Source organism: Nipponia nippon, unplaced genomic scaffold (assembly GCF_047370975.1).
Source record: "Nipponia nippon isolate SJK-2023a ecotype South Korea unplaced genomic scaffold, ASM4737097v1 scaffold_1, whole genome shotgun sequence".
Lineage (NCBI taxonomy): Eukaryota > Metazoa > Chordata > Aves > Pelecaniformes > Threskiornithidae > Nipponia > Nipponia nippon.
In genome coordinates, this window is record NW_028262290.1 from 164422229 (window position 1) to 164439080 (window position 16852).

General features: G+C 43.1%; 1 protein-coding gene across 5 annotated transcripts in view; it reads right to left on the reverse strand.

The window, feature by feature from the left end:
* OBSCN (obscurin, cytoskeletal calmodulin and titin-interacting RhoGEF) overlaps positions 1 to 16852 on the reverse strand; it is a 196106-nt gene that overhangs the window by 149819 nt on the left and 29435 nt on the right. For all 5 annotated transcript variants that reach the window (XM_087731710.1, XM_087731701.1, XM_087731692.1 and 2 more), the window contains 6 exons: positions 14576 to 14848; positions 10978 to 11253; positions 9956 to 10231; positions 9127 to 9402; positions 4313 to 4588; positions 3342 to 3617 (listed from right to left, as the gene is read on the reverse strand). In XM_087731710.1, the coding sequence (XP_087587836.1) occupies positions 3342 to 3617; positions 4313 to 4588; positions 9127 to 9402; positions 9956 to 10231; positions 10978 to 11253; positions 14576 to 14848 (1653 nt within the window). The remainder of the gene's footprint in view (positions 1 to 3341; positions 3618 to 4312; positions 4589 to 9126; positions 9403 to 9955; positions 10232 to 10977; positions 11254 to 14575; positions 14849 to 16852) is intronic.

The following is a 16852-nucleotide window of genomic DNA, read 5'->3' on the forward strand; positions in this document are numbered from 1 at the left end:
AGAACTGATTAAGGATGAAAAGATGAACAATTTGTTCAAGACTCAATGTGGAACCTGGTATCTTCACACTAAAGTGTTCAGAATCTACATCTCACCCAGTGGAAAAGCAGGAAGGAAAAGATCAGCCAGGCCAGCTGAAAAATATGTAACTGCCCTTTAAAAATCCTTTAAAAGGCAAAGAACAAATAAGGAATGGAAAAAAAAGGACAACTGCCGGAAAGCTGTGTCTCTGGGGTCAGGAACTGTAGTAATAAAGCAAGATTTGCCAAAAGTCGAGAGGGATCCAAGCTCATGAAGGAGGTTAAGAATACTCTAGCACCAGAAATATGTAGACAAGGGAAGAAGTAGGGCCATGATGCAAAGAGTGTGGGTTTCATGTTTCAGAGCTCTTTGTGCCCCACTTCTGAAGAAAACAAGCCAATGCTCCTAGAAAGTGTTCTCCTACAGGCTAATTTGTTCATTTTGGCTCTCACCCTCACTCTAGGTAGAAGTTTTGCCCTTCAGTACAGAGCAATGGAGGTTACACAAGGAGGCTGAGTGAGGGACTCCTAAGCTCACGTTATGTTCCATCCTAGGCAACTCTCTTCAGTGAGAGCTTTTAGTTGTTTGAATTTCCTCAGGGGAATGGTACATCTTACACAAAGTCTAGTTGGTACTCCTGCTCAGTTGTATCTTTAATCAACAGCAAGGTGGAAAAAAAAAAAAAAAAAGGTGATCTAGGGATCTAGCACACTTCCTCAGCAGTCTTGAAGGAGAATCCAAATGACTCCCACCATTTCTGCCTTTAAAGTGACCAGTAAATCTCTCAGTGGCAAGAGGGAGCCTGTTCTCTGTTCTCCTTTCTTGTATTTACCCATTTGCAAAACCTGAGTAATAGCCTCTCTTTGGCAGCAATGGTCTTGGGCAACACTCATCTATATCTTGCAGACAAAATGCCTATCTCTCTTTCCATGGTACCCAAGTACCTCAAAGCCTGTGATATGAAAAACACTTCCATGAGGTAGGACACTCTTCTTATCCCTGTTTACGGAAAGGACGCGAGATGCAGAGAAGGTTGGTGATAGTGAGGTCCCCCCTCACATCAACCTGCAGATGATGGTGCTATTTCCCCAAAAATGAACGCCCAGTGTCCAAGCCATGAAATTTTCTCTCATGAATATGACTTTCTCAGAAGTCCTAAAAGCAGGCCAATCTTTGGGGTTTCATCCAAAAGTCTCATGCAACCCTCCATTATTGCTGTCAACAGCTTCCCTCACTCAGAGACAGACTTTGGGGCTAAGTTGCAAGCACAAACAGCTGCTGAGAGTACTTAAGCACTTTGTTGCATCCAGCAGAGGATAACGATCACCTGGTCCCAGATGAGAAGATTCCCCCACAAGAACCTAAGGAGAGCTCTTCCTTCAAACAGTGCGATAAGATCCTTTGTTAATTTTTGCCTTTCACAGTTTCAGTTATAATCTGCTACAATTTTTCCAACAGCTTCTGCTATCAAAGGCATTCATTGTTTGAAATAAAGTAATGATCTCAGTCTTACCCTGTACTATTTCTACAACCTGCATAGAGCTATAGAAAAAAGTCACATAACTGAGCCATGGAATAAGTATTACCATAGTTTTTCTGGCACAAAGAAGAGTTGCCAAACACAAAGGAGAATGAGGCAGATTCGTCTCCACTTTCCTTGTAGGATCACGGCCCAGCAACGTGTACCACAGAACACAGACGTGGCAGAGCAAACAGAATGAAACACAATAAGCTTGTGTGCTGGTTTTGGCTGGAGTAGAGTTAATTTTCTTCATAGTAGCTAGTATGGGGCTAATGTTTTGGATTTGTGCTGAAAACAGTGCTGATAACACAGGGATGTTTTAGTTCTTGCTGAGCAGTGCTTACACGGAGTCAAGGCCTTTTCTGCTTCTCCCCCCACCCCACCAGCGAGCAGCTGGGGGTGCACAAGGAGTTGGGAGGGGACACAGCCGGGACAGTTGACCCCAGCTGACCAAAGGGATATTCCACACCATATGACATCATGCTCAGCAATAAAACTAGGGGGGAAGGTTGGCCAGGGTCCACTGCTCGGGGACTGGATAGGCATCAGTTGGTTGGTGGTGAGCAATTGTTTTCATTTGCACCACTTGTCTTTCTTGGGTTTTATTTCTCTCTCTTTGTTATTTTCCTTTTCATTACAATTTTTTATTAGTATTATTGCTACTTTATTTTATTTCAATTTTGAAACTGTTCTTATCTCAACCCCCAAGTTTTCTCTACTTTTACCCTTCCAGTTCTCTTCCCCCTATCCTGCTGGGGGGATGAGTGAGCAAGCAGCTCTGTGGTGCTTAGTTGCTGGCTGGGGTTAAACCACAGCAGCTTGTACCTCAGCAAGACCCACAACTGGCAGTCACATGAATATCAATGCTGTAATATCATGCTTGTACTCAGGCCACACTGGTAGCAGGCCAGCCACAAACCACCTACAGTGTGGAAGATACATAACCTCATTCATAGCTGGGTCCAAAATATAAAGCTCAGAGGCGTGACTGGTGCACCAGGCTGCATAGATGCACACACTTCTAAACAGACAGGATTAGATTCTAGCATTGGGTGAATCCATTGAAAGAAAGATAGGGCAAATCTTTGTACTGAATCCAATTGTATTATCCCACATCACTTCCTGGGCTGTGCTTTTAATTGCATGCATCTCTGAGGTTTTCTTCTGGTTCACAATCAGAAAAGAAACATCTACATCAAATTTAGATATTCTTCCCTCATAATCTTTTCAAGCAAGATAGAAGCAAGGAAGATGAGAAACGAAGTACTGGGTAATCTTTTCCACAAAAATAACTACCAGCAAGGACAGAAATGTAGGCATTGATGATTCACCAGCATACACAAACTACTGGATGCTGATCTGAACTCACACTCGAAATCGTATGTGTTGTGCAATTCCTCATGAAGTCATATTGGCAAATTCTCTCAGCAAAGCCATGTCTTGTATAGATGTGGCAGAAAAACTCTGTCCCATCAGAGATGGAAACTACAGATTCTTAGCGTGGAACTACAGACTCCTAAAGAGTGGAAGGATTGTTGTACGCTTGTCTTATTCTTACATCCTTTCTCTTAATAACCATTCCTTGTCAAAATCACAGAAAGAATACTAGCCTAAGCGGACTTTTCTCTTTCCCAAAGCATCCAAACACATGCCCTTAATACTGACCCTTAAGAATAACCACTTAAATTCTGTTGCAGACCCATGTAGACCAAGGCTGGAAGTAAATCTATGTCACTAGGAAACTTCCTTTATACCTACAGCAAAAAAAAAAAAAAAAAGTAATAAGATAATCCCTCACCTGTGATGTCAATCTTGAAGGTCAGTTTCTGGCCAGCAGCCTCGCAGGTGTACTCCCCAGCATCTTTCTTCTCCACCTGGCCCACCACCAGGCGACGCAATTTGCCCTCCGACTCCACCTTGAACTTCTTGCTGGAGGTGATCAGTTTCCCCTCCTTGTACCATTTCACATCAGTCTTCTCCTGGGCCACCTCACAGCTCAGCGTGGCGTTTTCTGATAGGGCAGCTTTCACCTCCTTCTGGACCTTCTCCTTGTTGATAAATGCATCCTCTGCTTCTGTGGGGTGGGACAAGCAGTTTAAAAGAAAAAAAAAAAAAATCACATATATGTTCACACTGCCCAAAATGTTCACAATCAAATGCAAAATCCTGCTTACAAGACCTTCCCACAGCTCTGTCACTTTGGAATGGTGCCACTCACAGCTAAGACACACTCGGACAAGACCTGGCCCCCTGTACAGCCTGAGGAAACACATCAGTCCTTTCTGAGCAAAACAAACCAATGCCCCGGGAGTTAAGGCTCTTCCCATCCCCATGGATCCACAAGAAATTTCACACTCTGTTCCTTCATGTAATGCACGTATAAGAACCCAATCTCATCCGACACTGGGACTCCAGCGTAAGCCTGGCCCACTCTAGGTTCTTCTTGAGCATGATTCCAGACCTATTTGCCTACACGTCTGGGAGCTGACCCTACCTTTATCCCTAGAAATCACAACAGCATACGTAAACTTGTTTAATTTTTCCTTACTCTGACATCAGAAAACAACAGGCACCACTGAGTGGGATTCATCTCACAGATGAAGACCTCGAGCTGTAGGCATCTGTGTGACAGTGGATGCACTCATCAACCTCACTGCTCACCGAGCATCTAGGCTACACAGACCCTGGAGCCTAGAGAGCGATTGAGTTTGCTCTGTCTGAAAGGGAAGTCATGGACCACTCAGTGATGAAAACCAACGTATCTCCCACCTGTGACAAGAACCTTGAAGGTCAGTTTCTGGCCAGCAGCCTCGCAGGTGTACTCCCCAGCATCTTTCTTCTCCACCTGGCCCACCACCAGGCGACGCAATTTGCCCTCCGACTCCACCTTGAACTTCTTGCTGGAGGTGATCAGTTTCCCCTCCTTGTACCATTTCACATCAGTCTTCTCCTGGGCCACCTCACAGCTCAGTGTGGCGTTTTCTGATAGGGCAGCTTTCACCTCCTTCTGCACCTTCTCTTTGTTGACAAACACAACTTCTGGCTCTGAAATAGGGAAACATTAGGGAAAGAAATACATGATATAAACAGCTTGTGACAAGAAGAGATTACATGTATTTTGTGTAGGCACTCTACAGGATCATTTCTTGTAAGTGACATTACTTTGCAGTTGATTTTATCACATAGAACAATGCACCCTTAAAACATAGTCCATATAATTATCATACCTCTCTGTCTAGTATTCATGAACAGGTCAACCCGCCTCATTTTCAAATTTCTTATAATGAAGACAAAGAAATTTCCCCATTTGTGTCTTTATGATATTTCTATGCCCCACATTTGGAACCAGCCAAATATAGCACAATTGAGTTGCCACCTACATTATCACATTATTTACAGGAATTTACCAGCATCTCAGTATTTTAGATTAAGACTGGGTGTTGTTCAGAAAATATCTTGTAACTCAATCCCATAGAAATGACAAAGATACTGTTCTTAATATGGAAAAGTACTTGGCCTACATTATACATAAAATTGGCCTATAAAATTTGAAGTATATTTTTCTTTCCTCGGAAATCTCCAATTTTTCAGAAAATTGGCCATAAGGAATCTTCTCTTAATACTTACACAAGCAACAAGAACAAAGTGTTAAAAATCACTTTCTTCCACAGTACCACGTAGAACTTCCATTTCAACAAGTGGAGTTGGCATCAAAATGATATTGTATGCAATTAGTAGTTAATTGGGTATATGCATTGAAAAAGATTCAATTGTCACCTGGCTAAGTAGGACTGACTGATAATTTGCATCTTTTACCAATTACTTTAATGACTGTTTTACCCGATTCTCCTTCTACCAACAACTGGTGTGGTCACTGTTAGCTTTTATATTAGTGTACATTCAAGATGTGTGAGGACAAATAGACCGTAAATAAATGGGCTGCCACATTTTTTTCCACTGATTTACCTTAAGAAATAACTGCACAAGAAGTGTAAAATATTTCTGGGATGCCTACATGATGGACATCACATAGCAACAACCGTCCAGCATTTAGCATAGGCAGCCTATGCCTATTTGGGTCCCAGGTTGAGCATTGAAGTCCGTGATTTCACTGCTACAGAAGCACAAGCTCCAAAAATAAATGCTGGACTAGCAAGTGTATGGGGTTACCATTGCCCTTCAGTTGGAGTGCAAGCATGGAAGATGATTCATCCACCCAGCTTCAGGCATCCAGGTTACCTGGTTAAGGTGACCTGGGAAGCTCTTGGTTCTCCTGGCAGTCATGGTGAACCCCTTCCATAACCTGTGCTACTCCCTTCCTCCCCCCAGTCACCCTCTGCAGCCTCCTAGTGCCACCCTTTACTCCTCCTTGACGACTTTCTCCTCTGTCTACTGTCTCTGTCATGTCTGCACTCTGAGGGGCGGCAGCTGCCTGGGAGGGTAAGGAGTAGGGGTAAGCTCAGGTCAAGTTCCTACACTGCTGACCGTGGCACTACATGCAATCCTGGGAGCCACATCATAGGCTTACCATGAATATTGCACAGTCTGTGGAAAGAGAGAGGTCCTGCAGGGAGCAAGCTGGAGCAGGAACCCAGCTTATGTGCTCTAAATTTGAGCTCCTCTGTTTATATTGGCTGTAGAAGGGGTGTGAGGAGGTGTCATTGTCATTAAGGTGTCATTAACGAGGCAGTGTACATGGCCTGTGCGGGGTGATGCAAAACTCCTCAAAGGCGCACATCAGCCCACTGCAGATTAAGCAGCATTTTGATATCTAAAAAGCTTGAGCACACACCATGGTTTGCATTCAAAACTGGTTGCAAAAATATAAACACGTCAACTTCCATCTACAGCTTGGACTGTGAATACGCAGGGGGCACTAAACAAATAAGCTGCAAACCAGTCTGTGTCAATGGGCACTGTATTTAAAATTTCAGGTTAGCAGGGCAGAAACATTCCAGTGGGTTACTTGTCCTCTGCATTCTTGCCCTTTAATATAAACCATTTTTATAGTGATAGGAAATGCGACTAAAACTTTTAATCAGCTTATGAAGTGATTTACACTAGCCAGTAATATGCCTTAGAAACTTATTTTAAAGTTAAAACTAATATTCAGTGCAGATAACATTTCCAGCCTCAGCTGAAACTGGTTAGCAAAGTTCCACTGAAACCGAGGAAAACCATTTTCAGGACATGGAGCTTTCACCAACTTCAAAGAAGGATTTCACCATATAGCATGAATCTTGAAATAATGATATTTCAGAATCAGCTCTTTTGGCTCCTTGTCTAGCCCAGTCCCAAGGTGTGCAGCACCTGATTCTTTGTATATTTAGCCAAAAAAGCTATAGCTCCCTCCCAATACTCAGCACTGAGCATCTAACCTTCAGGCTGTCCTTAAATAGGGGAGGCTTTGTGCTACCAGTGGAGCCCTGGAGTACAGGAACCCTGAAAAGCTTTCTAAGTGCAATGGTAACAGGATAAATTAAGACCCAGAAAGCCACTGCACTTTGGGATAATCCAGTAAGGTGAGGATTTCTGCAGCAAAAGAGCTGACCACTTGGAGTACTCATAATCCCTCGTGACTTTCACACTAGATCATTTTCCAGTGAGTGCTGGACTTGCATGTCATGTTACAGTTGTACACATGAGAAATACAGCAACAGTAGCTAGGCAAGCACTCCCCACTTACGACAGAGGGGGAAAGGTGTTCCATTACCCTGTGCAGCCATGAAGTCATTTGGTTTGAAAGAGAACTGAAAACCTTTGGTTTCTGAGGCAGACAGCTAAGAATAGTCCTCAGCTAGAGAAATTCAGGTGTAAAAGCACTGAATTTCTGCGTTTTCTGCCTACACCTCTGCAGTAATGTATGAGCTGGTTTCAGCAGCTGAGCATTAACTTTATTTATACCAATGGCCTTTCTAACAATGTCCATGTTGCATTTTCTCTGAAAGATGCCTCAAACCTAGCCTTACTGTAATCCATCCTTCCCTGAGCCAAAAGCACGAGCTACACAATTAATGAAAAAGGGCCAAAGTGCCCCAGTTCACACCCTGTGTGCCCCTCGCAGAGCAGGGACACGTAACAGCTGATGGCTTACAATATATGCTCTGGGGAGCAGCAAAGCTTAATGCTACAGCAGCAGTTTGCACCTTGCACATAGAAGATGGAGGGAGCAGGATGGTCCAAGACAGCGGGCGAGCGGTAAAGACTGCAGTCTTTAGAAGGGAACAGCACTCGAGCTATGCCCTGCAAGGGCTTCAGGTCTCCAGCATGGCTGCGAGCCGGAAAGTCAATATACTCCCACTGCAGTTGCTCTTCTACATAGCTGATAAAATGCCAGACCTCTACCAGCATTATTGTCCCAGTGTGTTTGGTGCCGTAAAAAAGCAGAGGAGAAAATAGATTCCCTGTTCTGATCAGCTCAGACTACGAGACAAGAACTGTAACGTTAACAGAGAGGCATTCAGCTGCAAAGGCAGTAGAGTATTATGAATATGAACAAAACAAACCCAAACCTTTTCTTATCATCCAATTCTGAAATGATCACTCAGAATGTAGCTGACATGCCCATGGCTGCCTGGAGCCTGAGATAAAATTTACTGGACCTCTTGCAAAATATACTGAGACCAAAGAAATTGCTAGTGTAGTCAGAGTGAAAGAACAGCCTCAGTACTAAATTCTCAGACTCCAAATCATGTTGTTCAGGAGAAAAATGCAAATACAAACATTCCTGGACTCCCGAGTGGTCATTACAGACGTAGAAATCACAATGAACAGTCATCACCTTTGGATTCAGCAGATTGCAGATAGGTGCAGTGCAGCTGATACAAAATTTTTTACAACAACGCACTACCATCAACCCTCAAACGTTCTCAGTGCAGCCTCCCAAACATTCTCAATGCAGCCACAATAAAGCAGGCATCTTGTAAATGCTACTGTTTAAATATCGCTTGACAGGTAAGTATTTGCATCACTTCTCATAGCTTTACAAATCACAATTGGGTATCTGATGACAGGTGAAAGAAGTGGTAGGGGAAGAGCTGGATGAAAAGTTAAATACAAATCATAATTCAAGTTGCAGATATCTGTATCCATTTCCATTCATCATCCACAAAAGTTTTATGGTGCATGGAGTTATAAGGCTGTGTTCACATATGTGTTTGCACAGCCAGACTGTGGAATAATTGAAGCAATTCTGGTTTTTTTTTTTTTTTTGGGGGGGGGGGGGGGGAGGACATTGTACAGAGAAAAAATGAAACAAAGAGGGAAGAAAACAGTGACTTTCATGAATGAATAGCAATAATACCAATACTGAGGATCAAATTGGAAGAGGTCCTTTAGCACAGTGCCTGCTAATGAAAACTCTTGATTCACTATCTGAGACTAAGGAGATGTACAGGGAGTTGAGGAGCTGATATCAGGATACCTACAGGTAACCGGTAGGTCTGCCCAGTCCTACAAAACCTCACTGAAATGATAGCTCAGACCAACATCAGAAAGTACTGTAACAGCATTTCTAGTATTTTGACAGAGAAAACAGTAGAAAACACCCAGACACAAAGAAAAGCCAATGAAATGACTCTCACCTGTGACGACAATCTTGAAGGTCAGTTTCTGGCCAGCAGCCTCGCAGGTGTACTCCCCAGCATCTTTCTTCTCCACCTGGCCCACCACCAGGCAACGCAATTTGCCCTCCGACTCCACCTTGAACTTCTTGCTGGAGGTGATCAGTTTCCCCTCCTTGTACCATTTCACATCGGTCTTCTCCTGGGCCACCTCGCAGCTCAGCGTGGCATTTTCTGATAGGGCAGCTTTCACCTCCTTCTGGACCTTGTCCTTGTTTGTAAACACAACTTCTGGCTCTGAAGAGAGAGAGATATGTTAATCAGGCTGCTTGCAAGAGGATCAGGAGGCAAGGAGTGAGCTGGAGAGCTGAATCCATTCTACCACTCTACAGCCCCAGCAGGCCGGTGCATCTGGAACAAATCTCCATGACACCTTCCTTCCCCAGTTGCCATTTGCCTGACACCTTAGAGACCTTAACATACATGAAGCCTTACTGACATTCTCCCCCAACCTGAAATAAGCCCTTCCAATAGAAGGAAAAACAGTGCAGACATTGGGCAGACACCCAACTGCTTTCCACCATAAGCCGGCTCTGAAATGCACAGACAATCAGCTCTGTTGCAGAGTTGTTCCAGTTGTACCAAGATGTTGGGAATGAGACGTGCAATCAATACTTTCCTTTTCATGGCCTGTTCCTACAGAGATGGGTAGCTCCCAGAGTTTTTCAAGAATGAAGCCCCATCTTAAAGATTTTATAATGTTTTACATACAAGATATGTAATAATTACAATATTCATTTTTCTAAATACACCAGAAATAGGAAGGCTTGGCCAAAGAATCTTCTCTCACCTGTGACATCAAGCTGGAAGGTCAGTTTCTGGCCAGCAGCCTCGCAGGTGTACTCCCCAGCATCTTTCTTCTCCACCTGGCCCACCACCAGGCGACGCAATTTGCCCTCCGATTCCACCTTGAACTTCTTGCTGGAGGTGATCAGTTTCCCCTCCTTGTACCATTTCACATCGGTCTTCTCCTGGGCCACCTCACAGCTCAGCGTGGCGTTTTGCGTCAGTACAGCCTTCACCTCCTTTTGTACCTTGTCCTTGTTTGTAAACACGTCTTCTGTCTCTGTAAGAAAATCACCATAGTCACACATAGCTTTTTTCAGTTGTCTTCTCCAGTGCTTAATCTAATTTCCCCTATTTCACTACACTTGCCCCTGACAGGTACTATCATGATGGCCTTTTAAGACAAGAAAGCACCTTCATCTCTATTTTGCCAATAAGAGGTGCATAGGGGTATGGGATTTCTCGGATAAAGTTAGAAAACTCACAATTTGAGCACAGATTTGAACCTGGGACTCAGAGCACCAACATGCACTGCCTGATCCCTTGTCCCTCATCTCTCTTTTTCTCTTCCTATGTTTATCCAATCTTCCAGTGAATCTGAAGGGAACAGCCCTTGTATCCTCATATCCAGGAACCATTGCTCTTTTTCTGCCTGTTTGGGTCACTCATATTCAGCCCTTCTCCATCTAATCAGAACTCTTCAAACAGCTACCTCTTCCCTTTTATCTACCCCTGCACCCCTGTTATGGCCTCACACTGTGATTCTACAGGAGTTTTTCTGCAGACACACCAGCTAATTGTGAGAGGTGCAGAAGTTATCATCCTTGCCAATTATTTTTTTGTGGTTACAACTAGTCATGGATGCAAAAATGTGTGTATAAAATGTTGATATAACAGTTGGCTGGAAATCAAGTCCTACAGCTGAAATATTTCATCCTAGAGAGGTTGTGAGATGATCCTCCGAATGTAAGTTACTACCCAAAATGGAATATTCCTTTATCTTTGGCGTTTCTAGCATTTTCTCACCTCTGACTTTGACTTGGAATGTCATTCTGTCATCCTTCGTTTCACACGTATAGCTCCCTTGGTCTTGCTGTGTCACCTTCTTGATGATGAGTTTGCGGTGTGTCCCCTGAGAGATGACTGTTGTCCTCTGGTCCTGCTTCACCTCGGTTCGATCCTTCTTCCATACCACAGCTCCACTTGCAGCTGACACCTCGCACACCAGCTCAAGGGTTTCAGAAGGACTGACTGATATTTCTGGAGTTGTTTTGGGTTTGTTGACAAAATTAACAGCTTCATCTGAAAAGAAAAAGAAGAAACAGTTTATGCCTTGATTCAGGCTTATCAGCACAATGTTAAGATACAGTAATGACTGACCATTATTTCATTGCTAGTCACACTTGGGTGATCAGGTTTCACCTCTGGAGGTGTAAAAGTAGATATGTGTGCATGGTGCTGTTGCAATGTAACTATGACAGTGTGTTAACAGTTATGGCAATAAACTGTGGTTATGAGTCAGAAAAGGTCCTCCTGAGATACAGCAGCATTATCTCTACTGGGGAACTCATTGTCCAAGTTTTAAGTCATCCAGAGAGTTAGTACATAATGGTCTCCAGTTTGGGAGCTGGGTATTGATGAATCCTTTATACTATATCAGCCTATTAGGTCTACACTGTGGCATTAATACTAGCCTTAAGTTCTAGACAGACGTGGATCTATGCCTACCTGGATTCATAACCAAAATCCACCTAAGTGATATCCATCCATTTTCTGCCCCCCTTTCAGAAGTCAGGCATGAAAGCTCTTACAGAGCACAGACACAGTGGTTTCTACTACCAGAGTTGTATGCGCACAGAGCCATGAGCAGAACCTGGACCAACATCACGAGACCATAAAGCCTGACGTGTGCTCTAATTCATTGCTCCTGTCTCATCACACACGTGAATGTTGATGCCTGACTTTCTGACAAATGGTGCAAACTCCTTCTCTGATCTTCAGATAATTGCTCTCAGTTACAGCGCAATCACATTCATCTCTCCTACATCCTTCTGGACCTTTTAAATCAAGCTGAGATGCCCTCAAGTTGCTGATACTTTAATCACCACTCCTTGTTTCTAATTTCAAGCAAGCTCTAGGGAATATGTATTGATGCCTGAGTCCACAAACAACTTTGAAAAGATCTAAGAAGTCTCAGAAAATCTTGTTGTAAGTGATGAGGAGCCTTCTTTTACATGTTTTTGAGCCCATTCCTGCAGCCTCATGTTTACAATATCAGTCCCACTGGACTAATTCTTCCCCAGACCAGATCAGGGTACATATGGGATAATCTCATTGATAAGATATTCTCCAACTTCAAGAGGATTAAGTTAATATATAAGCTAATATTATCACACCTTTCTGCTGAAACTGATCTTCACAGTAGAGAACTCAACTGCTCACAATTCATATAGCTCAAGCAGTAGAGGTTCCTGCTTCGATACCTCAGCTCGAACTCCACTGACGGTGCAGACTGTTGGCCACACACGAGCTATGCATGCACACGCAAACACACAGCGTGTCATGTATGCAGCAACAATACAGCATTTTTTAACCAACTTAGGTTTTTTCTAAGTATATTTGTAAAGGTAAAAGCGAAGGCAACTAAGTGGAGACAGGCACCTTACATGTAAAATGTGAGCAAACCTATACACCACACCCTGTCCCTAAGCTAACGAGCAATATTTGATGAGCATGTCAGGTATTTCATACCCTGCATTCCATCAAGCCAGCCCTTGCCTGAAGAGCAAGCTGATGGCTGTCAGTTACACCCAACCTTAAGCTTAGTATTGCATTGCTTTTAGCAGCAACTGTTGCTTTCAGTCACTGAGTATCCCAAGGACAATTGTTATGCTACACCCATGCCAGGCACGTCTGTGGCATCAGAGAACAAATATTTCATTTAAAATTCTAATCATTAGGACTGATCTATTTTGAAAAAAATTAGATGACCAAGGAAGGATAGTCCTTTCAGAGTCCTGCAGTTCAGGATTATTGGGGTAACTCATTACCATAAAGACAGATTACCTCCCTGTCCTAAGAGCATCCCCTGACTGTGCAGTGCTTCTGAGCGCTCTGGAAACTTTGTATGGTGACATGTGAAACAAGGTGGAAGTTGCCTTAGCTAAGGTTTTGTTAACAGGCTGTAAATCAGTCCTTGTTCATCAAAAAGTTAATGGAGACACACAGGTACTTAGATACCAGTTTTCTTTGTCTGAGCCATGTGATGTTTTGTCACAGGAGTTACAGGTGAGATTCATCTAAGCTACACATGGCCATCAAAAAGTTAAGTATCCAGTCTCAGGTAACCGTGCAGGCTTCCTCTGTACTTGATTTCAAAGGCTGCTCCAGAAAATTTTTTAAATCCATCTTAGATAGCTCTCGTCAGACAGCATAAATCAGCTGGTATAAATTGCCTTTTGAGGGTACCTTTCACTCTGCATCACTCAGTTTGGATAGAGCCTGGTTGGCTCTTTTAGACCAATTTTTCAATGGGTAAAGTCAAGAACTATGAATCACGCTCAAATTGAAATTGCATACTGTTGGATTCTCAGCCAAAGAGAACTGGAGGCAGCATGCGGAGTGAATACCTGAGCAAACACCAGCTGTAAACTGGAAGCAATCCCTCTAGCTCAGTAAACCGTGTAGCAATCACTCAAGACCAGTGCTGTGTTAGATTAATCAGCTCTGATGAGTTTTTAGTTAGCTGACGGACAGCATCATAGTGACATGGATGTACTGCTACAGGTGACAAGCACTCAGTTGTTACTTCTCTTAAATTGCATTGCACTGCAGCATGTAGACACACCGTGAGAAGCTTTCAGTAGAGTTGCAATTTGTAACTTAGGACTGGGTTAGAAATTAGGCTCCAGACATAAGTCAGAAAACCACTTTTGGAAGAAAGGTTCCCACCAGGCAATGCAAATTGAATCAGTTGAATTTCACAGATATTGAATTTCACAGATAAATTCTTGTGTCATTTTACACTCTGGCTCCATCCTGGACTGGAATGAATCAGTGACGAGCATTTCTGTTCTGGGCTTGACCTGACAGCCACGTGTTTTAGCATGTGCTTTGTGCTGATGGGCATGTGCCATGGGCTAATGGCTTCACTTACAGTACTACAGGGAGATGTCTCAGAGATCATAGTGTCCTTCGGGAACAGCAGGAGATGCTTAACTCTCAAAATCAGGAGTTAAACTTGGAGGAGGACATGGGGCTTTCACAGTAAGACTTTTTGAACCTCCTGACCAAGGTGGTCCTAGAGGATGTATATGCTGAGGGAATCCCTGAGCTAAAAGAATAAAGGCCAGATGTGGCTCTCAGCCTGTTCAGCCAGAGTGTTATTTGAGTCATCACTCCAACCCTAGTAAAATCTTGCACTAACTTCAATATGTAACAGCACCGTTATATTATTTGTCCATATTGTGGATTTGCATAGGGATTGCAATAGGGGTCAGAGTGTCTGAAGTAGTACTGTGCAATCGTGGCCCAAAAAACTGGCAAAAAAGGTAAGACAATTATAATGAACCAAGTCCTGAGTTCTAACACAGACTCTGATCCCATACTTGCATCACAAACTTACCTGAGACTTTTAAATCAAAAATAAGAGTGTCATCTCCAATTTTGCATGTGTATGTTCCTTCATCTTCTTTCGTCACAGCTGAAGCCACAAGTTTATGCAGTTTTCCTTTATCTTCCATGGTGAATTTCTTGCTGGCTGTGATTTCTTTGCCATCTTTGTACCACTTAACCATGATGTTGGCCTCAGAGGTCTCAGAAACAAATTCAGCCTGTTTTCCAACAACAGCCCTGATAACTCCTCCAGTTTTCTCTTTGTTTATGAAGTTTGCAAGTGCTGAAACAAAATATAGACGCACAGCACTGGTAAAGAGTTGTGTGGACATCAGTAAATATATACAAGACTTACATCTACATTACGTATTAATATATCATCAGACTAAATTTGCGTGTTTAATTAAGGATCTAATTACTAGATTCCAATGCAGCAGCAGCCAAAATCCAGCCTTTATAAACCATATACCTGATCATCATACATCCAAAAACCAGAGCACATACAACACAGGAGGCTGAGCCAACAGGAGAGGAAGTCCTAGGCAATAGGACTTTAAGAAGATATCTAGGGGAGGTGAGGAAAGATATGACACAAGCAAATAGGAGGGAAAGCAATGGAGGTTATTCAATCATTGTGGTGTAACCACCTGACAAATAAATTGACTCTAAAAGAGGTTAAAATGTAATCTAGAGAAATTAAAAATTATATTAAATTAAAAATCTATACAGATATCACATAGGACTGAAATGAAAAGAAATTTTTCCTGGAAATTAAGTGGAGCATAAAAGGTAAATAATAAACCTGGCACGATATTAACACATAGTAGAATAATTGAGTCACTAATTGCCTCAAAGCAAAGATTCAAAAACCCACCAATATCTTAGCTAAAAATATGCTTAAACCCACAGTCCCATTTCACTCTAGGTAATGGAATTAATTTTCAAACATCTTCTTAACATATTATTTTACAACAATACACACAATCAAGTCACTTTGTTGGGACTGTGCAGTCAAAGCTACTAAAATCAAAGCCTTGATTACTTATGCTTTTTTTTTCCTTAATTTCAAGAACATGCTTGCACAATACAAATTAGCAACTCTCTGCAGAATGCCTGGCAAGAGCAGTTATTAGCTTCCACTGCTGATACTGTATCAAGCAGTTACAGTCCATGGTCTGGACCAGCTACGTGTGACTTTCCCAGACTTTTTGCTCCAAAGGCGTTATTATCAGTGCTACTTCCTGGTGCAACCCAATCGAGGTTCTCCTTTAGCTCAAAGGCCCTACCCACAAGGATGGATGTTGCATTTAGTTTCCTTGCTTTTAAGTACATTAGATTTTTCCAAGTCTGTGGTAGTGCTTTTAATTACAATTATTTGGTAGGGAACCAATATTCACCGGCTTGTACAGTGCCAGAGTCTGGAGACCTAAAAATGAAGAGTGAATTGACTTGCCAACCAGTACACAGGTAAGAAAGAAAAAGTAATCCCCAGTCCCAAATCTCCCCCAATCTAAGACTAAGAAATACCCAACAAGCAAATAAACAGGGGAGGGGAAGGGAAGGACATGACAGTGCAGCCAAGGCCTCTCCAGTTCTGGTCCTCTGTGGTGGTGCATCCCCCCTCCCCTTTCCTCTGGACCACCTTACGAACACAGGGACCCCTGCCAAGGTTTGGCCTCTGAGCAATGAGTCTGGCGATCAGGCGCCCCTTGGTCATACCAGGCACTCTTGCATGGTTGAGCTGGAGAACAAGAATGCCTTGATCCCACCTGGCATCATCAGTCACCCCCTGACAGCCTGGGAACACCTCATTGTGGATCGTAACTCAGGCAGAGCAATACAGGAGGATCATACCTGCCTTCCTGAGGTTAATGAGAACTCGGCAATAACCAACCGCAGCTGTGGCCAGAATGGAAATTTACTGATGCCTAAAGCCAATCATCTCACAACCCTATAAACAGCAGTACCACGGGAGACCCTTTGAGCTCCTCTGGACCGCAGTGGGCTGCACCAGTATCTCCCTCTGAGTGGGAAGCCTCTCAGACCTGCAAACTCTTCAGTTTGCATATGAAGGCCTCGCAAGAGGACGTGGGCTGACCTCCAGCGCCCTTCACTCCTTGAGGTTCAACCCTTCACCTATTGAGACAATCATTGAAGCAAGTATTTCACTGAACTCGAGGGGAATTTTTGATGGGTATCTTTATCTGCACATATCAAACTCACGAGGGATTTTAAGAGGTATTCTTTTATTACACCTATTGTGTGATTGTGTGTGTGTATTATACAA